Source organism: Orycteropus afer, unplaced genomic scaffold (genome assembly GCF_000298275.1).
Source record: "Orycteropus afer afer isolate SDZICR_OR568_19922 unplaced genomic scaffold, OryAfe1.0 scaffold00745, whole genome shotgun sequence".
NCBI classification, from domain to species: Eukaryota; Metazoa; Chordata; class Mammalia; order Tubulidentata; family Orycteropodidae; genus Orycteropus; species Orycteropus afer.
Genome location: NW_006922332.1, coordinates 787,512 through 812,994, shown reverse-complemented (window position 1 = coordinate 812,994; position 25,483 = coordinate 787,512). Strand labels below are relative to the sequence as shown.

General features: G+C 36.5%; 1 protein-coding gene across 1 annotated transcript in view; it reads left to right on the top strand.

Moving 5' to 3' along the window:
- Positions 1-25,483, top strand: part of EML5 (EMAP like 5) — a 197,868-nt gene that overhangs the window by 60,286 nt on the left and 112,099 nt on the right. The window contains exons 9-17 of the mRNA XM_007957415.1: positions 271-527; positions 1,974-2,186; positions 11,152-11,319; positions 12,322-12,428; positions 12,915-13,033; positions 14,288-14,474; positions 18,745-18,850; positions 20,445-20,538; positions 21,481-21,581. Coding sequence (XP_007955606.1) covers positions 271-527; positions 1,974-2,186; positions 11,152-11,319; positions 12,322-12,428; positions 12,915-13,033; positions 14,288-14,474; positions 18,745-18,850; positions 20,445-20,538; positions 21,481-21,581 — 1,352 coding nt within the window. The remainder of the gene's footprint in view (positions 1-270; positions 528-1,973; positions 2,187-11,151; positions 11,320-12,321; positions 12,429-12,914; positions 13,034-14,287; positions 14,475-18,744; positions 18,851-20,444; positions 20,539-21,480; positions 21,582-25,483) is intronic.

Here is a 25,483-nt window from a genome sequence, read left to right as displayed (position 1 = left end):
TGTGTGACTCTAGAAATTTAGTATGAGCCCTGAATTATTTAGAAATAAGTTAATATAGAAACAGAAATTTAGCATTTTTCTCTACTTCCAGTTTATATTTCTCTTGGGCAAAATGATTATTCTGTTATTAATACTACTTGTCTCATTTAGATTTATTTTATGATTTATAGGTACTTTATATCCTCTCATAGTCATTTTAGACATATTTGAAAACCAAATTAATTCTGTAATTAATTTTTTTAATAAGGTCTTACTTTTTCCCTCTTTCAGAGATATGACAGAAGTTGTACATATTAAAGATAGGAAGGAGGCAATTCATGAGTTAAAATATTCACCAGATGGAACTTACCTTGCTGTTGGGTGCAATGACAGCTCAGTTGATATTTACGGAGTTGCTCAGCGTTATAAGAAAGTTGGAGAATGTGTTGGATCACTTAGTTTCATCACTCACCTGGACTGGTCCTCAGATAGTAGATATTTACAGACAAATGATGGGAATGGGAAAAGACTTTTCTATAGGATGCCAGGTAAAATTTTCTAATAGATGTAATTTATAGACTTTTATTGTCTATAAAATATTTTAGAAGTTCACTAAAAGCAGCATATAAGTTGTGTTTGACTATAGGAAATCAAAGAAGATGTGAGCTGCTATTCTAGGCTGTTCTATTATGCTTGAAATCATTTTGGTTCTTAATTAAAACTCTTTTCCTTGGAGTATCTAAGGATTTCATGTTAAATTTCTATTTCATGTTAAATTCTATACCATGTGAGTAGTATATAGTAAAATTCTATATATATGAGAAAGTCAAAATAGCATTTTTGTGCATGGAACTAATTAACTAAATATAATTGCTACAAATCTGTCACCATTCTTCATTTTGTTGTTGTTGTCTGTAATCAGCTTTGCAAATATTAACAATATAGCTAACAAAGTAAATTTTTGCATTGACTATTTACACGGAAAAGAATAAAAGGACTATGAAAAAATTTTATCTCAGTGAATTAGTCACTATCTTCCAATGACTTATAAATTTATAAGACAAACTGCATATTTAACTACTGCTTACTCCCAAAAGTTGTTCATTAACAATCTGTAATGAAGATTAAGTCCTAACATCCTTTTACTGTAGGACTTAAATAAGTAAATGCATTACTCCCTACTTTTCTTCTTTCTTGGTCTTTCTCAGTTCCTTCTTTTTCCTCAACCATATTATCTTAGGTTCCCTTTTTAATATTTGGTTTGCTACTTTCTCATTGCTTTGACCTCTTTCTTATAATTTGTCATATTATGACTAATTTGGATCATGATTTTTGTTCTCCACTTGAATGAACCCACTAAGCCACATCATATTCAAATCTATGTGTGTCTCATTCACAATAATTTTTGTAGTGGTTTTTTTTTTTTTTTTTTTTTTTTTTTTTTTTTATTAGGATTTGGGTGAAGATTTACAGAGTAAATTCACTTTTCATACAGCAGTTCACATATACTTTGTCTCATGTCATTGACCAAAATTTACAATGCAGCAGCTCCCCTCCCACTTCCTCCCCATAGTTACCTCCTCCCAGTGTCCATCCTTTCATACTCTTCGAGAGGCCCATTGTCTGCCAACCCTGTATATGATCTTGGATACACTCTCCATTTAGACATACATAATTGTTTAGCTTGTTCACCCATCTATCCGTCCCTATACCCATGTTTGCTTTCATTGACAACTCAGTATTGTATTTACAAAGGGGTTCATATTTGTTGTTTGTACTGTGTAGTGGCCTTTTTTTAAAAAAAAAAAAAATTTATTTCATTTAAATCTCTTTCCCTCCCCCAAACTCACCTATGTATTCATGTATTCTACTCTGACTGGGATAGGAAGATATTTAAAACTTCAGAGTTTACGACATTTTCAATACAACTTATGCTTGAGTAAGATCACGTGAAATATGTTTTTTAATTAAGGCTAGTTTTTTTTTTTTTTTAGGTGGAAAAGAGGTGACAAGTAAAGAAGAAATAAAAGATGTTCACTGGGCATCCTGGACATGTGTTTCAGGCCTTGAAGTAAATGGAATTTGGCCCAAGTATTCAGATATCAATGATATAAATTCAGTAGATGGAAATTATATTGGCCAAATTTTAGTTACAGCTGATGACTACGGAGTTGTAAAATTATTCCGATATCCTTGCTTAAGAAAAGGTACGGTCTTTCAAAATGTTATCAAATAATGTCTCTTTTTGTAAAACCTTTTAAGTTTCTGTAGAAAAATAGTCTTGAGAGATGTGAGAGGGTTTCATATTTTTAAAAATCTATACTGGTTATTTGGTGAAGGGTTTCATGAAAATGAGCATAAATAGCTAAAGTAATTTTTATTGTTCTCATTCAAAAATTATTTTCACATGTTACATTCTATTTTTCCTTGCAATTTTATTAGAAATTGTTTTTGAAATCATATACTATTATGAATATATTGTACTTTTTCTTTTTAGAGAAACATTTTTCTCCCCACTTCCAGAATTGCTTCATGTAGTCAGACTATGCAATGAGGGTTATTCTTTTTTATGACTTATTACCTTTAATCAGAGACATTTTTCTTATGTCTTTTTCTCAAGAATTCTGAGGAAGTAGGTGACTGTACAGGTTTAGGTCACAGTTTGGAAATGATTGATTTGTTGGTTTTTATGTGTGAATTTGTATTGCTTAATTCCTTAGCATATATTCTTTCAACATTTTTTATTTTCTGTAACAGTGGGGTGCTTGAACAATTTCTCTTAGAAAGATCAGCATGAGGCCGGTCCCCATGAGGCAGAGGTCAAAGATGTCCCAAATGTCCAAACTACCATGCCACTCCATCATTTCAGACATTACCTCCTCCTCTTCCTCCCAGTAATTCCCCCAGTCTTAGGGTTCTGTATTTTGCTGTAACACCTCACAGAACTCACAGACACTCAAGGGTTCATCTCATGTAGTAGTGGTGGAGGCTGGCAGGCTGGCGAGTCCCAGGTCCGTGAGTAGGTCTGGCAGATCCTCCCAACTCTTGGGGTTTGATGAACCTCGATCAGCAGATCAGATGATGGCTGCTGTCCCAAATCCAGGGGTGAGATGAGGATGATCCAAGACACAAAGCCTAAGCAAGAGGAGGGCAAATCTTCCCAGGAGATTCGTAGGTATACCCTCAGGGAAGCTAAGGGTGGTGATTTGAATTATACCCTCCAGCAAGGCAGGACTCAAGATACATTCCACCTGTGTTGCCCCAACAGAAATAACCTAAATCCCATCACAGAATCTATTGCCAGTCATTATAGGGAATGACTACTACCAGCTGCCCAGCCAAGTTGATACCTGACTACCACACCACCCCAAACAGGCATGGATAATGGGATTTACAAAACATCACAGAATGAAGGACAATGGCTAGAAGGGCCATATCAACCAATTCACTGCATGGGGTATAAGAAAATTAAGGAGTACCATAATGCCTAAGGCACTTGACTGCTAACCAGAAGGCTGGTGGTTCAAACCCACCAGCCACTCCTCAGAAGGAAGGTTGGGCAATCTACTTCCTTAGTGATACTGCCTTGGAAACCCAAGGAGGGGTCTCTATGAGTCGGGTCCGACTCAACGGCACATAACAACAACAACAGTAATTTTTCTATATATTTTTATGTATTACCTATTTTTCTTGCAGCTTATCTAAAGTGATGGTATTAATCATCCTGTTCATAGATCTAGGGTTAATTAAATGAAGTATGGTGTTTGTTCATTTATTAATTCATTCTATACCTTATTCCGTAAACTATTTGAGTCAGCTCATAATAAGTCCATACATATTAAGTTATGAATAAGGACTCAGTACCAGGGGAAATACAAACAGAAGTACAATATTAAAACCAGATAAATAAAATGACAATAGTCAAACATCAAATTAGATTCTCAGCTTCCTGGAAACTAATATAAAGCAAGACACAAAATAGTTTTCATTGTATATTTTTTTTAAAAAAAGAAGCATACTTTTTCCTTAGGAAAATATATTTTCTTCTGGGATTTAATTTTGTAAGAACTTTTACCTGTGGTATTGGACTTTATATTAAGGACTGTTCTGATTACCTAGTGCCACTTTGACAAGAATATACCACAAATGGGATGGCTTGAACAAACAGAAGTTTATTCTCATACAGTTTGGAGGCTTTAAATCTGAGTTCAAAGTGCCAGGCCCTAGGGGCTGGGTGAGAGCCCCGCAACCTTAGGCTTCAGCTCTGCCTCCTGCTGCCTGCCCACTGAAGCTGGAGGCTTTTCTTCAGACAGCTGCTGGCTGCTGAGGCTGCCAAGCCCAAGTTTTGACAAGTAAAAAGGCACGATTCCAATGGTACCAAAGCACACGGCAGGCTATTAATTCAAGTCCATTGAAAGTCCCAAGATTGGCAGAGCATGCAAGCTGCTAAACAGCAACATGGCTGCATGCAGGGTTCAAGTGTGCCATAAGCTAGAGACCATTCCCAAAGCTGCTGCTTATGTATGGGAAGCAGACCATATGCCTAAAGCAGCTACTCAGCTGCTTGTGGTAGATCCTACCATGGAGTTGATTGCCAGTCTCATCATGGGGAAAACTATCACCAGCTGCCCAGCTACTCGAGCAGGCCCAGCCAAATTGACATCCAACTTTAACTACCACAGCACCAAAACCAAAAACCATATCCACTGTCATGATTTGATCTCAACTCATCGCAACCCTATAGGACAGAGTAGAACTGCCCCATAGGGTTTCTAAGACTTCAAATCTTTACAGAAGTAGACTGCTTTATGTTTTCCCCATGGAGCAGCTGGAGGGTTTGAACTGCCAACCTTTTGGTTAGCAGCTGAATGCTTTAACACACTGGAGCTCCTCATATATTAGGGACTGTGAGTGTGTATTCCTAGGGTACTGACCTATGCAGATGCAATGATTTTCACATGACTTGTTGATAAAACCTGGCAGACAAACATTAAAATGCTACTAAGTAAAAGTAATTATGCAAATAGCTGAGGGAATTTAATTCAAATAGGTAGCACATTGATGTCAAACTTAAGGGTCTAATTTTTTTATGGGTGGAGCTTTGTCATCCTGGCATACAGGCCTTCTATAACTTAATATAAAACTTTTAAAACATTATGAAAATATAGCCAATGTCATTATAGCCAGTGTATTTTAACAGGGATATATATATGTTGCTACCTATCACACTTATCTAAGTGAGATGGAGAGAAATGTATTTTAAACGTGGAGTTCCTGAGTGGGGCAGATGGTTAGCATACATGGCTGCTAACTGAAAGGTTGGAAGTTTCAGTCATTTCAAAGGTGCCTCAGAACAAAGGCCTGATGATGATGTACTTCCCAGGAGTCAGTCATTGAGAACCCCGTGAGCATAGCTGTGCTCTGATGCTTAGGGTCCCCATAAGTGGGTGTTGACTCCACAGTAACTGGTGTGGTTTGTTTTTTATTCTAAAGTTGCTGCTCTAAAAGTAGTTCTTGTCATCACACACATTTTTGTAGAAAAAATAAACTGTGAAGCTAAGTCATTCCTTTACAATGGAGAAATCTATGTACTACTTTAGCTAAATGATACAGTTTAACACCACTTCACCACCACCACCACAATAGAACTGTCTAGGCCTCATGAAATGATGTGCCCAGAAGAGTTACAGTGTCATCTCTGCCAAAAACACATCACCTGACTCTAATCACAAGGAAACAGTAGATAAACCCAAACTGAAGAACCGTCTACAAATACCTGGATTAGAAAATAGCTATAAAGGATATTGTTGAGATAATTGAGCATATTTGAATAAAGAATGTATATTAAGTAATACTATATTAATACTAAATTTCTTGCATTTGATAGTTATATTGTAGTTATGTAGGAAAATGTCTTTTTAGGAAATATGTGTTGATATATTTAGGAGTGGAGCTCTGGTAGCATAGTGCCTAAGGCACTTGACTGCTCACCAGAAGGCTGGCGGTTCAAACCACCAGCCACTCCTCGGAAGGAAGGTTGGGAAGGTTGAGCAATCCTACTTCCGTAGTGATACTGCCTCGGAAACCCAAGGAGGGGTCGCTATGAGTCGGGGCCAACTCGACGGCAAACAACAACAACAACACTTCTGTAGTGATACTGCCTCAGAAACCCAAGGAGGGGTCGCTATGAGTCGGGGCCAACTCGACGGCAAACAACAACAACAACACTTCTGTAGTGATACTGCCTCAGAAACCCAAGGAGGGGTCGCTATGAGTCGGGGCCGACTCGATGGCAAAACAACAACAAACAACATATTTAGGAGTGAAGTTTTATATTGTCTGCAACTAACTCTCAAATGGTTAAAATGTGATAAAGTGTTTAAAATTGGTGTATCTAGCTCACAGGTAAATTGAAAGATTTCTGAGTGTTTATTGAACTAGCCTTGCAATTTTTCTGTAAGCTCAAAAATTTTCAAAATAAGAAATTGAGAGCAAACAGTCCTGTCCAACTGAAATTAGTGTGTCTCCTCTGGCCTTGGCAGCTCAGTGGTGGAATTCTCACCTTCCACTTAGGAGTCTCAGGTTTGATTCCTGGCCACGCACCACAAGTGCAGCCACCACTCATCTATCAGTGGAAGCTTCTGTGTTGCTATGATACTGAACAGGTTCCAGCAGAACTTCCAGACTAAAACAGACCAAGAAGAAAGGCTTGGGGGTCTACTTTTGAAAACCAGCCAAAGAAAACTGTGGACCACAGTGGTCCAATCATAGCCACTCCTTGGGAATGGCCAAGAAAGGACCAGGGAGTACAATTGCCATTGGGCGTGGGGTTCCTATGAGTTGGGGACTGACTGGATGGCATCTAACAACAACTCTGGCCTTAATATGATCAAAATTATATTTCAATAGAATAGATTTTTTTTAAAGCCATAATTCTTAAACAAGAAAGAAATGTTTCACTTAAAATCAAGTCTCTTAAATGATAAATTTCAGAAAGGAAGTCTCAATTTTAGTTGTCCATCTTGGTTTTTTATCAGAAAGAATTTATTATGAAATGTGTACCAAAGTCATGGAAAATGTAGGTTAAAATTACTTTAGGTTAAAATCTACTGATAGTTGCCCATTTGTCAAACTGACCAAGGTTGGACAGGTTGGTTGGTTGGTTTGTTTTTTAAAAGATCTTTAGGCAGAGTATTGCTGACCTGTTCTTTTTTAGACAGGTTTTTAGGCTTTTTAGACAAATTCCTATGAAGAGAAGGGCTCATTAAGGAGTCAGCTAATTATAATTAGATCCGCCTTGGAACTCATCTCCAACCTGTCTTCTCTCAAAAAGGAGTAGAGAAATCAGATAGTGTCATCCAAATATTAGGTTTTCCTGTAGAATGAATACTACCTAAGTAGTTAAAAGGGAGACTTGGGCTAAAAAATTTACTTATTCATTCAGTATTTATTCATATTCAATAAGGTATTGACTGTTATATGCCAGGCATTATTGTTATGCAATTGAGACATAAAATCAGTTCATACAGTAGAAAAGATCTCATATCTCTTACATGGGGTGGGGAGAAGGTGTAAAAAGGTGATGATAACCAATAAGTATTATAAATAAGTAAATTGTGTGTATATTAGAGAGTGATAATGCAATTAAATAAGGGAATCAGGAAATTAGAAGACAAATGGAGGTAAGAGTAGGGGACTGGAGGCAGGTTACAGTATTAAATAAGCTGTCTGGGCTTGATCTTCTTGAAATGATGAGATTTGATTAAAGACTTAAAGGAGATGAGGGGGTTAGCCAAGTAAATATTTGGAGAAAGAGCAGTCTGGGCAAAAGGCATAGCTACAACAAAGTCCTAAGGTGGGAATATGACTGGCTTGTTCAAGGAACTTGAAGGAGGCCAGTGTAGTTAGAGAAGAGAGTGAGTGAGGTGAGTGAAGAGAGAAGTAATGGGGCTCAGATGACATAGACATTGTAAGGACTTTGACTTTACTCAGAAGAATGAAGAATCACTGCAGGGTTTTGAGCAGAAGAATGACAGGCTTTGACTTATTTTTAAAAAAGGGAGATAAAATTTACATATCACAAAATTCACTCTTTTCAAGTTTACAATTTAGTGATTTTAATACATTCACAAAGTTGTGTAACCACCACCACTATCCATTTCTGAACATTTTCATCATCTGAAAAAGAAACCTCTTACCCATTAATAGTCACTACCAGTTCCCCCATCCCCATTTGTTGTTGTCAGATGCTGTTGAGTCAGCTCCAACTCATAGAGACCCTGTGTACAACACAACAAAACACTGCCTGGTTCTGTGCCAGCTTCACAATCCTTGCTATACGTGAGCCCATCATTGTAGCCACTGTGTCAATCCATCTTGTTGAGGGCCTTCACCTTCTTTGCTGACCCACCACTTTACCAAGCATGATATCCTTCTCCAGGGAATGGTCCTTTATGACAACACGACCAAAGTAGGTGAGATGAAGTCTGGCCATTCTTGCTCCCAAGGAGCATTCCAGCTGCATTTCTTCCAGGACAGATTTGTTCCTTGGCAGTCCATGGTACTTTCAGTATTCTTTGCCAACACCACAACTCAAAAGCATCAACTCTTCTTCAGTCTTCCTTGTTAATTGTCCAGTTCTCACATGCATATGAGGCTATTGAAAATGCTATGGCTTGAGTTAGATGTACCTTAGTTTTCAAGGAGACATCTTTGCTCTTTAGCACTTTAAAGAGGTCTTTTGCAGCAGATTTGCCCAGTGCAGTACATCGTCTGATGTCTTGACTGCTGCTTCCATTGGTGGTGATTGTGGAACCAAATAATGTAAAAATCTTTAACAACTTCAGTCTTTTCTCCATTTATTGTGATGCTGCTTATTGGTCCAGTTGTGAGGATGTGTGCTTTCTTTATGTTAAGATGTAATCCATAGTGCAGTCTGAAGTCTTTAATCTTCATCAGTAAGTGCTTTGGGAGCTCTGGTAGCGTAGTGCCTATGGCATTTGACTGCTAACCAGAAGGCTGGAGGTTCAAACCCACCAGCCACTCCTCGAAAGGAAGATGGGGCAATCTACTTCCTTAGTGATACTGCCTCGGAAACCCAAGGAGGGGTCGCTATGAATTGGGTCCAACTTGATGGCATATAACTACAACAACAACAGTAAGTGCTTCAAGTCATCCTCATGTTCAGCAAACAAAGTTGTGTTGTCTGCTTATCACAGGCTGTTAATGACTCTAATCCTCATGCCATGTTCTTCTTCATATAGTCCAGCTTCTGATAGCCCCTGGCAAGCACTAATCTACTTTTTGTCTTTGGATTTCCCTCTTGTGGCTATTTCATATAAATAAAATCATATATATGTGGCTTTTGTTTTGTTTTGTTTTTGATCTGGCTTCTTTCATGTTTTCAACATTCATGTTGGAGCATGTGTCATTAATTCATTTATTTTTATGGACAAATAATATTCCATATGATATATCACATTTTGTTTTATCCACTCATCTGCTGATGTACAACTGGATTATTTCTACTTTTTGGCCATTGTAAGTAGTGCTGCTGTAAACATTCAGGTGCAAGTTTTTATATGGACATATGTTTTAATTATTTGGGATATTTACCTAAGAATAGAATGTTGAGTCATATATTTAATTTTTTGAGGAACTGCCAAACTTTTTTTCAAAGTGGCATTTAAATTCCCACCACCAGTATATGAGGGTTCCATCATCTCCACAGCATTGCTCACACTTCCTTTTTCATTCTATCTGTTTTAGTGGGTGTAAAATGGTATCTCCAATTTTGTTCTTTTTAAAGATTGTTTTGATTATTCTGGGTGTCTTAAATTTTCATATGAATTTTAGGATCAGCTGCTCAGTTTCTGCAAGAAGTCAGCTGGGATTTTGATAGGGTTGACATTGAGTCTGTAAGTCAGATGTGGGACTATTGCTTTATTGCCTCCTTAATAATATGAAGTCAAACCATGAATACATGATGGTTATTTAGGTCTTCTTTTTTCTCTTCCAATGATGTTTTATAGTTTTCAGTGTAGGAGTTTTGTTCATTTAAGTATTTTACTCTGTTTCATAATTCTATTTATAGAAGTATATATAATTTTGTTTTTGGATCGTTCATTGCTAGTGTATAGAAATGCAAATGATTTAGTACATTGATCTTATATCTTTTAATTTTGCTGAACTTCTTTATTACTTCTCATATTTTTTTAGTGGATTCCTTAGGATTTTCTACAGATGAGAGTATGTCTTGTACAAACCGAGGTAGTTTTACTTCTCTCCTCTTACTTATTTTTCTTGTCAAATTGATTTGATTACAATCTCCAATGAAATATTGAATAGAAATAGTGACAGCAGAAACCCTTGTCTTGTTCCTGATCTTAGGGGGAAAGCTTTCATTCTTTAATCGTTAAGTGTAACGTTAACTGGACTTTTCATAGATGCTCTTTGTCAGGGTGTGGAAGTTCCTTTCTATTCTTAGTTTATCAAGTTTTGTTTGTTTGTTTGTTTAATTTTTTTTTAATCATGAAATAGTGTTAGATTTTTGCCAAATACCTTTTCTGTGTCTATTGAGATGGTTATGTGGTTTTTGTCCTTTGTTTGATTAATATGGAGTATATTCATTGATTGAATTTTGTATGTTGAACTAATTTGGCATTCCTGGCGTAAATCCCACTTGTTCACAGTATACAAACCTTTTTATATGTTTCTGTTTTTGATTTGCTAGTATTTTGTTGGTGACTTACATTTTAAAAGTATCCTCCAGCTGCTTGGGTGGAAAATTGTGAAAGCGGAGGTAGAGTAGACTTGGTCATTTCAGTTTTACTCAAAGCCAAAAGCATCAAGCCAAAACATTCAAATGCCTTTAAATGTACACCCTTGAGGATGCACATTTTTCTCAAAACAGTGAAATTATACCTTACAGCCATTATGGTGCACATTATATTGTGAATTAGTAGAACAAAGATTTGCATCCACTGATACAAGTTCATTTATTTATTCATTCAAAACATGTTTGAATTAACATTTTTCCCTTTAATCATAATTGGTATGATAAAGAAGAGGGAATACATTGGTTTATGTATACAAATTGTGATTTGAAGTGGTATTTATGTAATTTATGTTGGCATTTGGTTATAAAGTTAAAGATGAATTTTTTTTTTGTAGGAGCCAAATTTAAGAAATATATTGGCCATTCGGCTCATGTAACTAATGTCAGATGGTCACATGATTATCAGTGGGTTATTTCTATTGGTGGAGCAGACCACTCTGTCTTTCAGTGGAAATTTATTCCTGAAAGAAAACTCAAAGATGCTTTTCATATAGCACCCCAAGGTGAGTAGTATACATCTCCTAAAGAATTTTCCTGGCAAATAACTTCAGTAGCCCCAAAATAATAATTGTAGTGTTGAAATACAGTTTAGCCTTGTAACCTAACAATATTATCTATCAGTAGCAGACATTTTCTATTAAAAAATAACTTTATAAGTCAGTTGTCACAGAGCATGAAATACAAAGTTCTTTTTTTTTTTTGTAATTAAATCTGGAAGGTTTTATTTATTTATTTTTTCTCTTATAACTGCAATGCAAAAAAGCCCAATTGCTGATGATAATGAGAGTCAGGGAGTAACTGTGCCCAAAACAGAAGAAAAAAATGTGTTGCTATGTGAATGGAATTTTGGAGAGAGCAATTGCAAAGGGAAGCTTTCTTACACCAGGTTGTAAATTTTAGCTAGAGCAGATGAGATGCCACCTTTGAGGTGAGATCATTCAGTTGAAGCCATTTTCTTGGGAGGAAGGTGGGCCACACGGAAGACTCAGCCATGAGTTGCAGATGGAAATACAAAGTTCTTTTGGTTGCATTTAAATCTATTAAATGATGAGTGAAGAAATAGTTAACGTTAGCACAACAAGCATTTAATATATACTCTGAGAGATTGTTATCTAAGTGTTGTCTATGCTTTTTTGGCAAAGAAATATTATCTAATGTTAATTATTCAGTTGCATATAGTATTTTTTTAGCTGCTTTTCATGTTAATTGTAGGTTATATTCACTTATATTTATGCAGACATTTAAATTTGATGTAGCATCATTGGGGAGCCAGTGAAGGGATTTAAAGTAGCTATTGAGTTTGCAGTGAGTGGAGAGGAAGATAATCTGTAGTACAGTTTACTGACATCTGTGTCCCTTGAATAGGTAATTTCATTTGATTGTTTTATGGCTTGTCTCCACATCAGCTGACGATGGTCAGCTTTTAATCATTAATTTTACAGTGCTATTTTGAAAGTTAATCTTTTCAAAATGTATAGCATTTTATTTTTTCAAAAAAATTACAGAAAGTCTGGCTGACTCTAATAGTGATGAATCCGATTCAGATCTATCTGATGTTCCAGAACTGGATTCTGAAATTGAACAAGAGACACAGCTAACTTACCGTCGGCAGGTAATGTTACTGTTATCAGGGATTATTTTCCCCCCCTGAAATGTGTAATTTCTGTTTCTTCACTCCTTGTTCTTTACTCATCTATTGTTATCTTTTGTGGTTTTGAATTTTCCAAGTAATGTGTGGTTATTTTGGTTTTCCTCCTTTAAGAGTAAGTATACTTCTATAAAATATTATTTTATATTAAGTTCCTGATAGACTATGTGTGTTTGTATTATATTTGCCTATAGATTTTGTCAATGTGTACTCCCATTTATTTCCTTTAAAATTATGTCTCATGAAGGATAAAGTTTCCTGGAACTAAATATGTATTTGTCAGTGTGATATAAATTAGTTCTTTCTAAGAGAGTTTCATAAAGTGCCTACTCATTTAAGACAATTGTAAAGCGTTAATAATCATCAATGACCACAATGTATGAACATTATGTTAGAAGTCGATAAACACCATTATTGATATATATTCTATTACATACTTTTTTTTGAAAGGTTTACAAAGAAGATCTACCTCAGCTTAAAGAACAATGCAAAGAGAAACAAAAAAGTGCTGCTTCTAAAAGAAGAGAGCGAGCTCCAGGAAATAGTATTCGATTACACTTTGTCCATGGGTATTAAACAGCTGTTTTTCACTTATGTGTTTGGATTTGCATTAACACTTACTAGCTGTGTAACTTTTCAGCAAGTGACCTAACCTCTTTGTGTCTCTGTTTTCTCATCAGTAAAATGGAGATAATACTAGTACCTACTTCATAGAGTTCTGATGAAAAGTAAATGAGTCACTATTTGTAGTGACTTAGAACATTGTGTGACACATAATAAATGCTACATGAGTGTTTATCAAGTGAAAACAAAAATAATTTATGTTGGAAAACTTACTAATATATTTATAGAAATGGACCTTCTTTCTTTAAACAAATGAAAATAAATAAAATACAAGAAATAACCGTCTCCCTCAAGTATGTCCAGTTTGGAAAGGTAGTATGGCTTGTTTTGACCTTAGCATGTTGGCCTTCATATTTTAGTTTCAGTAAGGTGCAGTTTCTGGATTCTGTTAGAACATCTGGCAAGACAGATGCCACATTTAAGCTTGTTAATGATAGATTTTTCAACCCAACTCCTTGTCCCTCATTCAGCCCTCATTTACATACCTGCTTGATAATACTTTTCAAGAGTTTGAAAGGGATTTATTTAATAAAAATAGTTTTCCTCTAGTGTTAAAATAGGCAGCATATTTTTACATGGTTATGTTTTACAAATTTGAAGCTCAAGGAAAAGTTGTTACAAATGAAATTATATTCACCATTTTTAGAAGTTAACTATTTTTCTTAGATGTGTATAATATTTTTTAATCATTTTGCAAATTTATTTGTAGAATATAATTATGTTCTCATGGTTCAGTAATATGTATAAAAGGGTATGCTTTGGAAATCTCCCTCCTACCTCTGCTTTTCCCTACCACCATCATTTTCCTCCACCAAGGTAATCACTGTCACTCAGTTTCACATATATTTTTGCATATATAAACAAATACAAATATATGCTGGTTTCTATACTCTTTAACTTTTTTAAAACAACTATTTTTTTAATACACTAGTTTAATATATTTATATAAATAATAGTGCACTGTGTACAGTGTTGGCACCTTGCTTCTTTTACTGAATATTATAACTTGAATTTACTATTTGAAATCAGAGCAGTTTTTAAAAGTTTATGGGACCTGAGATATTTATATTTTCTTTTTTTGTTCAGTATCCTTTAAAACTGGAAATTGTATAACCTACAAAGTAACAACTTCTCTTCTATAGTCCATATTCATCATATGAAAGTCCAAAGTTAAATTACTATGTTTTTTTCTATATTAGTTACAGAGGTCATGATTGTCGCAGTAACCTGTTTTATACTCAAATTGGTGAGATTGTGTACCACGTGGCAGCAGTGGGTGTTATTTACAATCGGCAGCAAAACACACAGCGCTTTTACATGGGTCACGATGATGATATTCTCTGCCTGGCCGTTCATCCTGTGAAAGACTATGTGGCAACAGGCCAGGTAGGTTAGACCTGTTTCTGGGTTTTAAACTTAGGTTACTCCACTTCTTTCTGTATCCATCCTGAGAAATGAAGAATAAAGCATTCTTTAGAATGGGATTTTATTTTCTTATTGTTAATAAAATTTACTTCAACTTTTTCCTATAGTTTTCTTTATAGTTTGTTGTTTTGACTACTGTTAGTTTATTTTAAATTTTGAACCAAGAGTTCTGGCCTGTCTTTGCCCCGTTCAGATAATACTAAAACTCTTTTTTAACTTATGAGTGAAAATTGTAGAAGACATAAGACACAAGGACTAGAAATCTGGTTCAGGTTGATTTATCTAAAATAATATAATAAATGATCTAACAAATGTTCTGTGGCAAATGGGATGACTGTGTTTTTTTTTTTGCAGCCATGGTAGTAGCCTTTTCAGGTTTCCAAAGTAGAAAGCACAGATGTTAAAATAGAAAATACCGAGAAGAGTCTTCACTGATACCTATCTGGGTATTCTCAGAGAAGAGAAGGAAACAGTGATGCTAATAGAGTCCTACTCTAAGTAACATTTTACTAGTCTCTTAATATACATTCATTTTATTCTCACCTCAGTCCTCAGAGAGTGAGATAATTTTCCACAGTTTACATATGAAGAAGTTTAGGTTTAGAGAAATTTGTTTGCTCAAGATCACTTAGCCAATAAGTAGTAAAGCTTAAAGCCTTTAGTCTGTCTGGCTTCAAACACTGTGTAAATATACCTAAGGCACTGTACCTTCTAGGGGATTTGTGGGGTCATCTTGCACCTTACTACATAGCTTCTCTGAAAGGAGAGAAAATTCTTCTCTTTTTTCCTTTTGCCCATTCCTCCCTCCTCCTTTTGTGCCTTCTCTCACTCTTTTTTTCCCCTTTTCTTTCTCTCCTTCTCTCCCTCCTTTTCCCCCTTCCTTTCCTCCATTTATAAAAACCATTCATTGAACACATGCTGAGTACTAGGAAATGTGCCAAGAATATAAAGATAAATAAGACATCTTCTTGCCATGGTAAATACATATACTGAGGAGGAGGACAGACATGAGTGTCATAACTGTAGATCAAAGCTTCTCATCCTGGTCCTAGAGACATTTTGGACTGGATAATTCTTTGTTGTGGGTGACCATCCTGTGCATTGTAGGATGTTTAGCAGCATGCCTGGCCTCTACCTACTAGATAGCAATAGCACTCCTCCACCAATTGTGACAGCCAAAAATGTCTCCAGACATTGCCATGTCTCCTGGGAGGTAAAGCCCCCAACATACACACTGAGAACCACTATTATAGAGAGCTGTATAAAGTCCTACAGTAGCCCAAGTGTTCAACATCTTGAATGCATGATGGATATTAATGGAAGAACTAATCAGTTGGGTAGGTGGGAGCTTCCTGGACACCATTTACTTTTAGTTCACATAAATGGTTCCTCTTAAGGGCACTTACATTATTGCTGATGTCAGATGGATCTTGGCTGAAAGCAAAGAATACCAGAAAGATGTTTACCTGTGTTTCATTGTGCAAAAGCATTTAACTGTATGGATCATAACAAATTATGGGTAACACTGAGAAGAGTGGGAATTCCAGAACACTTAATTGTGCTCATGAGGAACCTGTACGTAGACCAGGAGACTGTTGTGCGAATAGAATGAGGGGATACTGTGTGGTTTAAAATCAAGAAAGGAGTGGGTCAGGATTGTATCCTATATGCTGAGTAGATAATCCAAGAAGCTGGACTATATGAAGAAGAATGCAGCATCAGGATTGGAAGAAAACTCATTAACAACCCGCAATATGCAGACGACACAACCTTGCTTGCTGAAAGTGAAGGTGACTTGAAGCCCTTCCTGATGAAAATTAAAGACTATAGTCTGCAGTGTGGATTGCACTTCAACAAAATGAAAATCCTCACAACTGGACCAATTAGCAGCCTCATGATAAATGGAGAAAAGATTGAAGTTGTCAAATATGGTAGTTAAGTTGGTGTGTCAGCTTGGCTGGGCCTGGTTGAGTGGCTGGGCAGCTGGATGTAGTATTCCCCATGATGAGACTGGTAATCAACTCCATTATAGAATCTACTGTGAGCCCCTGAGTAGCTGCCTTAGGGATGTGGTCTGCTTCCTGTATATAAAAAGCCTTGGGGAATGGTCTCTAGCTTATGGCACACTTGAACCCTGCATGTAGCAGTGTCCCAAGCCAACCCTGGGACTTTCAATGGACTCGAATTGATGGCCTGCCATGTCGTCTGGTAACATCAGGACTGTGCCTTTTTACTTGTCAACCTTGAGCTTGTCAGCCTCAGCAGCCAGCAGCTGAGTGAAGAAAAAAGCCTCCAGCTTCAGTGGGCAGGGAGCAGGAGGCAGAGCTGAAGCCCAAGGTTGAGGGGCTGTCACTCAGCCCCTAGAGCCTGGCACTTTGAACTCAGACTTAAAGCCTCCAAACTGTAAGAGAATAAACTCCTGTTTCTTTAAGCCATCCCATTTGTGGTATATTCCTGTCAGAGTGGCACTAGGTAACCAGGACATCAAAGATTTCATATTACTTGATTTCCACAATCAACACCAATGGAAGCAGCAGTCAAGAAATCAGAGACTGTATTTGTAGTGGGCAAATCTGCTGCAAAAGACTTCTTTAAAGTGCTAAAGAGCAAAGATGTCTCTTTGAAGACTAAGGTGCACTTAGCCCAAACCATGGTGATTTCGGTGGCCTCATATGCATGTGAAAGCTGGACAGTGAATGTGGAAGGCCAAAGAAGAGTGGGTATTTTTGAGTTGTGGTGTTGGCAAAGAATACTGAAAGTACCATGGACTGCCAGAAGAATGAACAAATCTGTCCTGAAAGAAGTGTAGCTGGAATGCTCCTTGGAAACGAGAATAGCCAGACTTTGTCTCACCTGCTTTGTTCATGTTGTCAGAAGGGACATACCTGGAGAAGGATAACATGCTTGGTAAAGTGGAGGATCGGTGAAAAAGGGGAAGACCCTCAATGAGATGGATTGACACAGTGGCTGCAGCAGTGGGCTCAGGTACAGTGAGGATTATGAGGCTGGTGCAGAACAAGGCAGTATTGTGTTCTGTTGTACACGGGGTTGCTCTGAGTCAGAGCCAACTCCATGGCAACTAGCAACAACAGAGCACTTATGTACCCATGTGTTGTATCAAGGAGTTTGAAGGTTACTCTGGTAGTATTGGACACAAGTAGAAACTGGCCATGTACTATCATAATTCTAGGACTTGAAAGAATTGAGGTCAGGTTAAATAAAAAGTTAATATGCTACAAGAGAGCACTGGGTGCCCATCAAGTCACAGATCCTTTGCTTCTAGCTTCGCTTACCAATAGCATTTCTGTTTTAGGTACAACAGGCTCAGAACCGTTCTCCCAAGGCAGTAGCTCACACGGCCTCTTCTGCTTCTTCCAGTGGTTTCCATTTCTTTCCTGTGTTGCAGTAAACCAACCAGCCCTGTCATAAATTGTAGATCCTAAAATAAATGTGTTAATTAAAATTATTCAAAATGAATAAAGTATATATTTATTAAAAAGAAAAACTTCTGGAGCATTGAGTATCTTGAAATTTAGATGACAACTCTTTTTTTTATTATTTATTTATTTTTTGAGGACAGAATACAAGGAATAATCCCTTGTCAGGAAATGTGATCTTAAGTGGAAATGAAAAGTCTCCTATTTTATTTCCTTTTAATAGATATGAAAATAATTTAGTTGTATAAAATGACTTTTATGAAGAAAAAGATGGTGCCTGGCTACCACTGTCAACCACCCAGAAAGGGATCAGTGCAGGAGATCCTGGATAGAGTGGGAGAAAAATGTGAAACAAAACTCAAAAGCATAAAAATGCTTACTGGTCTGATAGAGACTGGTGAAACCCCCATATGGTGGTCCCTAGTCATCCTTCAGGCCTGGGGTTGAACTCACTCCTGTGGCTTCCAGCCAAACAATAGACAGATATATAGGGTGAACATTTACACCAAGTAGGCACACTCCTTAGAACAGTCAGTCATGGGAGGTCGGAAGGGCGATATTTTTACAGGGAGATAGCTTTGAGGGCAGGAATGCATAGGAAAGAAGGACACAGGGAAAAAAGTAACCACAGGGAGGAAGTGGTAAGAGAACTGTTACATTATGGAGATTGCAATCAATGTCATGAAACAAAATGTGTCTGTACTGCTGCGTGAAAAATGATTTGCTTTGTAAACTTTCAACCAAATCACAGTTTCAAAAAAACAAAACGACTTTTATGATTCTTTCTATTTTAGGTAGGTAGGGATCCTTCAATTCACATATGGGATACAGAGACCATTAAACCATTGTCAGTATTAAAGGGCTACCACCAATATGGTGTCTGTGCTGTTGATTTCTCAGGTAAGGTCGTTTACTATCTCAGTATGAATGATCCAAATGCAGAGGCCATACAGAGCATTTTAATGTAAATCAATGTTGCCTAAACCTGCATTTAGTTATGATCTCGACACTTACCAAATGTGCATATTGCTGCCTGAGTAATCACAACAATGAAAATGGCTTTGCTGACTAGTTTGTAATTGTGATCTATGAATTGGGTCTGACTCGACGGCACATAACAACAACAAAAATAGACCTATTAAACATGTTTCTTTAAAAAATGTTTTGTCTGTATAACACCTAAAATCTCAATTACTACTCCACCTATTCCTTCTTTACCAACTCTCTCATTAGCTAACATTTCATATTTACAGCAATAGTAGAAAATCTACTATCCAACTATTTTATGCATTAATGATGTACGTCTGGCAGTACCAAACACCAGGGTATGAGGTGAGAGTAATGCTGGCTGTGATGGTTAAGTTTATGTGTCAACTTGGCTGGGCCGTGATTCTCAGTGGTTTGGCAGTTATGTAATCATGTAATTTGACAATTATGTAGTCATGTAGTCAGCCTTCATTTTTGTGTAGCACCAATTTTCATATAACAACCTGGTCTTTGAAACCTAACCATGTTGATGAGTGAAGATGGGTGTAGTGTTATGTATCATCCACTTTGGACAAACCCTGATCTCAATTAAAGTTTTATAGCCACAGACCAAATTTTGAAAATGTTTAAAATTAAAAGGGCTAAGAAAGAGAGAGGTGAGGATTTGTTTAACATTTCTATGAAGTGCTAGTGTGAATTATGCCCCCAAAACTATGTGTTGGAATCCTTTCCCTTATGCCTGTGGACGTAATCCCATTTGGAAATAGGGTTTTCTTTGCTATGTTCATGAGGCCATATTTGTATAGGATATGTCTTAAACCTACTCACTGTTTTAAAAAATAATTTATTATTTTTGAGAATATTCACAGCAAAAGCATACACCAGTTCAAGTTTCTACATGTTCGATTCAGTGGCTTTGATTACATTCTTCAAGCCGTTCAACCGTTTTCACTTATTAACATAAACTCACTGTCCCCTAAGCTTCCTATCTAACTTTGCAAGTTGCTATTTTCAATTTGATCCCGTGCTCAAGGCAGACATTCTTTACTACCTAAGCTAAACTATTGTTTGGTTTTAAGAAGACGTCAGAGGATATTATTGCTTTAAAGATTATCTTAGGGCAATATTTTCAGGGGTTCATCTAGCCTTCATGGCTCCAGAAAGTCTGGAATTCATGAGAATTTGAAGCTATATTCTGCATTTTCTTCCTTTTGCTCAGCATCTATCTATAGAATTTTTTATCAAAATGTCAGTAATGGTAGGCAGGCATCATCCAGGTCTTCTGGTCTCATAACAAAGGAGGCAGTTATTTGTGGAGGCAATTAGTCGTACATTCCGTTTCCTCTTCTTATGGATTCTGGTTCTTCTTACAGTTGTACACGTATCTAACATTTAACATTATTTCACAAAAATTTAAATATAACACAGTGGCTTTAGAAAATGTACTGAATGCTTTTCCTTTTCTGAATGTTAACATTTACTATACCATGCTGATTAATTTTCACAGCGGATGGAAAACGTTTGGCTTCAGTTGGAATAGATGATAGCCACACTATTGTGCTGTGGGACTGGAAGAAAGGAGAAAAACTTTCAACAGCGAGGTAGGGAAAAACACATTATGTTGTCAAAATAATGAAATTACTTTGAATTTAAAGAACATTTTTAATTAGAACAATTTGAAATCAAGTAGACATGTAACCTTTTTTTATTGTTGCCATCTTTACCATTGAATATGTAGTATAATTGTGGTATAAAGACAAAGGATTTCAGGATTCATTTGTAGGTTTATCCCTTTTAAGCCACTTTTTAAATGTAATTATAGTATGAAATACCTTTATGTAAAATCTACATTTACAGGTAGAGTGAATTCTACTGTATGGTAGGTTATGATACAGCCATTCGATGATAAAATTATCACATTCTGTAATTAAGTGAAAAAGATACAAATGTATCAAAAGTGCGTTCATGTTTTTATTTTCTTCATTATATTTTTATTTATTTTCTACAGTACACATGTATCTTTATATAATAATAAAATATGTTAAAAATTAATTTAAAAGAGGAAATAGTCTACAATGTCATAAACTCTTTTTTTAACTTCCTTTTCCTTAAAATGAGAAGTTAATATAGGTAAATCCTTTTTTCAGAGTTTATAGATAATTTCCAAATAAAAGATAGTTTATAATGAACTTAATATTTGCAAAGGCTCTAAACTATATAGCAAAGTATTTACAAAAATACTTAAATTCATTTAGACCACAAATAGCCTTCTTTACATGCAGTGGTATAGTATAGTAAGTGCAACTGGTGCTGCCCAAAAAAGTTCAGTTTGCTCTGTTCCTGTCTTCTGAGATTTTGTTGAGCAGAATTACATTAAAATAATAACAAATGTGCAAATATGTGATTACACAGCCCAAACCTGAAAAACAAATGGTAAAAAAATACTCAGAAAAGGAGTAATCAAAATAGGGTACAGATAAGGCAAATGATTATTGCAGGAGAGATGTGTCTTCAGAGTTAAAACGTCTTTGTATTTATTTCAGAGGAAGTAAAGATAAGATTTTTGTTATAAAGATGAACCCCTACATGCCTGATAAATTAATTACAGCTGGAATTAAACACATGAGATTTTGGCACAAAGCAGGTAAGGAAATACTTCTTTTTATTTCTTTGATATTTAATAAATTATTCCATTTAGGAATGATTTACCTAAATGCAATATGGTATCCTGAAACCTGGAACAGAAAAAGGACTGTAGTGAAAAACTGGTTAAATCTGGATGAACTCTGGAGTTTAGTTGATTGTATCAGTGTTTGTTAGTTTTGACAAATGTTCCGTGCTAATATAAGGTATTAACATTAGGGCAAACTGGATGAGAGGTATTCAGAAAAGGCTTTGTAATATCTTTAAATCTTTTCTGAAAATCTAAAATCACCCTAAAATAAAGTTATTCTCTTTTTTTAAGTGATTCACTATAATCTTGGCACATTTTAAATATAAGATTTATTTTTTTGCCATTTATTATCTTCATTTATGTAATATTCATATAAATACTACATATTCATATTCATACTAAAGAATTTTCCATGTAAAGTTAATCATGTGTTGTCCAGACTCCTTCCTTCTGTTATAGGCATGCTTTGTAGTCCAGTCTGAAAAGGAATAATTTTACAAAAATTCCTTATATGCTGAAAATTTATATAGAAATAGACTGTGATTTTATTTTAATCATTTGTAACTAAAAATTAACTGCTTACATAAGGCCATATTTTTTTTTTTAAAAAAAGTCCCTTTTCCAAATAGAGTTATAGACATGAATTTTAGGAAAGTAACAACAAAATCTGATTAATTTCATCCTTTCTGACAAAATGTATGACTATAGGAGGAAGTCAGACATATATTAGAAAGGAATAGGCTGAGTGGAGATATTTTCAAGTTTAAATAAGTTTCAGTTTATAAACTACATAGAACATGAATGGATTTGCAGACTTGAGATTCAAAATATCCAAGTTTATACATGTACAGAGTGAAAAGTAATTTCACACATTTATAATTTCATTTCCATACATTAACAAACTTTTTTCATTTGTGTATCTTAGTCACTTAGAATTATAAATAAACAGCAAGTAATGCTTATTATTTGTCTTGAAAAAGAAAATACAAAATTGTTTGGAATAAGAGATTTAAAATATGAATAGCCTTAAAATGAAAAGTTTACAGTTGAAGAACTTTTTTCCCCTAAGTTGGATTAGACATATAATAGACTTGAAAGTAAACCATATATAGAGAGAAACATTATGGCTTTAGTACAGGCAGACCTTGGGTTATGAATAAGATCCATTCGTAACTGTGTCTTTAAGTCTGTAATTGGAATTTGTAGGTGAGTCGGAGAAAGTATATATAGTTCTTACTTAGTCTAACTTTAGAGCAAGAAACAGGAGCTCTGGTGGTGCAGTAGTTAAGGCATTTGGCTGCTAACCAAAAGGTCAACAGTTTGAACCCACCAGCTGCTCTGTTCAAGAAAGATAAGACCATCTGCTTCTGTAAAGATTTACAGCTTTGGAAACTCTGTTGGAGTTGCTATGAGTCAGAATTGACTTGGTGGCATTGACTTTGGTTTTTTGATTTAGTGCAAGAAAAGGCTCAAAGCCTTTTCAATGATTTAAAAGCTGCACACGCAGCAAGTGAAATTGATTATACAAGTTGATTTCAAGTGAGGGCATATTTACATAATATTATAATATTAAACGACAAGTAGCAGTTGTCCATAAGTCAGACATTTGTAACCCAGGGACTACCTGTATATATTCCAACCTTCCTCACTTTTGGGTTCTGATCACTAACCAAGTAAGAAGTAAGTACCCAATTTATTAATCTAAGTGCTGTCTAACCCTCTAAATGCATGGCTTTAGGTAAACTAAACTGAAGAAAATGACATAGACCTGAAGCTAAACAGAGCTTCTTCCCATCCCAGATCTATTGTGTGCCTCGACTCAATTCTGATTCATAGCGACCTTACAAGACAGAGTAGAACTGCCCCATAGGGTTTCCTAGGCTGTAATCTTTGTGGGAGCAGATTGCCAGGTCTTTTCTCCAGCGGAGCCACTGCTGGGGTCTAGCTGCTGACTTTGGTTATCAGCCAAGCACTTTAACCACTGCACTACCAGCACTCCTTATCCCATGTCTAGGCTTTGAGAATTCCATGATCAAAAATGTCAGTGGTGGGAGAGAGAAACTCCAAGTCCGTTCAGCCAAAGTTAGTGGAATAGGGCCACAGGCCTGCCTCAGACACCCAGTCATGGCAGAAACAATAGAACTATCCAGAACGATAGTTCTCAAACTTGGGCATGCAGCAGAATTACCTGAAAAGCTTGTTAAAAGCCCCATCTCCAGAGTTTCTAATACAGTATTTCAGGGTGGGGCCCAAGAAATAGCAGGGGTGCCTGATTTGGTTTCTGGTCAGAGCATAGTAACATTTTTCACTATAAAGTAGTCATGGCCCTGTGGTAGGCAGATTTTGACTAATCTGACTAGTCACTCACCTCCTTTGGTATGGGGGAATGAGAAAGTTGTGGATATTTCCTGAATATTTTCTTTCTTCCTTTTACTACTCTGCTGGGGAAAGGGAACTTAAGCATAGAAATAATGGAAGCTTGCAGACATCTTTCCCCTTCCTAACTTTTTTTTTTTCTTTTTTGCTTTTCCCATGGTGGAGGGAGGCTCTATATTAAGGCAAGGGCCTGAGGTAGGCAGGCCTGTGGCTTAGAGGCTGCTTTTTGCCTAGGTGTGGCTCTATATTAAAGCCGGGGCCTGAGGTAGGCAGGCCGGTGGCTTGCAGGCTGCTTTTTGCTATGGGGAGGCCTTTATTAAGGCCAGGGCCTGAGGTAGGTGGACTGGGTCTTGGGGGCTGCTTTTTGCTCGTGGGCAGCTCTATTTCAAGGCCATTGCCCAAGGTAGGCAGGTGCAGAGGAGTTAGGAACAACTAAGGGAGACAAACTTGTCTGTCAGTTTGTCATCCTGTGGTGGCTTACATGTTGCTATGAGGCTGGAGGCTATGGCACCATGTTGCAAAATGCCAGCAGGGTTACCCATGGTAGGCAGGTTTCAACGGAGCTTCCGGACTAAAACAGACTTGGAAGAAGGAAGAGGCCATCCACTTCTCAAAAATTGGCCAGTACCTTACGAATAGCAGTGACACTGTCTGATATATTACTGGAAAACTTGATGAGTAACCCTGAAACATTGTCTGATACAGTGCCAGAAGATGAGCCCATCTGGTCGGAAGGTACTCAGAATTTGACTGGAGAAAAGCTGACTCCTCAGAGTAGAGATGACTTTAACAATGAGGATAGAGTAAAGTTTTCAGGATCTCCATTGGCTGATGTGGCACAACTCAAAATGAGTAGAAACAGATGCCAACATCCATTAATAATTGGAACATGGAATGTACTAAGTATGAATCTAGGAAAATTGGAAGTTGTCAAAAATGGAATGAAACACATAAATATGGATATCCTAGGCATTAGTGAGCTAAAATGGACTGGTTTTGGCCATTTTGAATTGGACAACCATATGACTTATTATGCTGGGAATGATGAATTGAAGAAGAATGGTGTGGCATTCATTGTCACCAAGAGTGTTTCAAGATCTGTCCTGAAGTACAAAACTGTAAGTGATAGTATAATATCCATATGCCTACAAGGAAGACCAGTTAATATTACTATTACTCAAATTTACGCAGCAACTACCAAAGCTAAAGATGAGGAAATTGAAGATTTCTACCAATCGACGGCATACAACAACAACAACAACCACAACCAATTTCTGCACTCTGAAATCGACTGAACATGGAATCAAGATGTGTTGATTTTCACTGGTGACTGGAATGCAAAAGTTGGAAACAAAGAAGAGTTACTGGTAATTGGAAAATATGGCCTTGGAGATAGAAATAACACTGGAGATCGCATGATAGAATTTTGCAAGACTAACGACTTATTCATTGCAAATACCTTTTCTCAACAACATAAGCAACGACTATACACATGG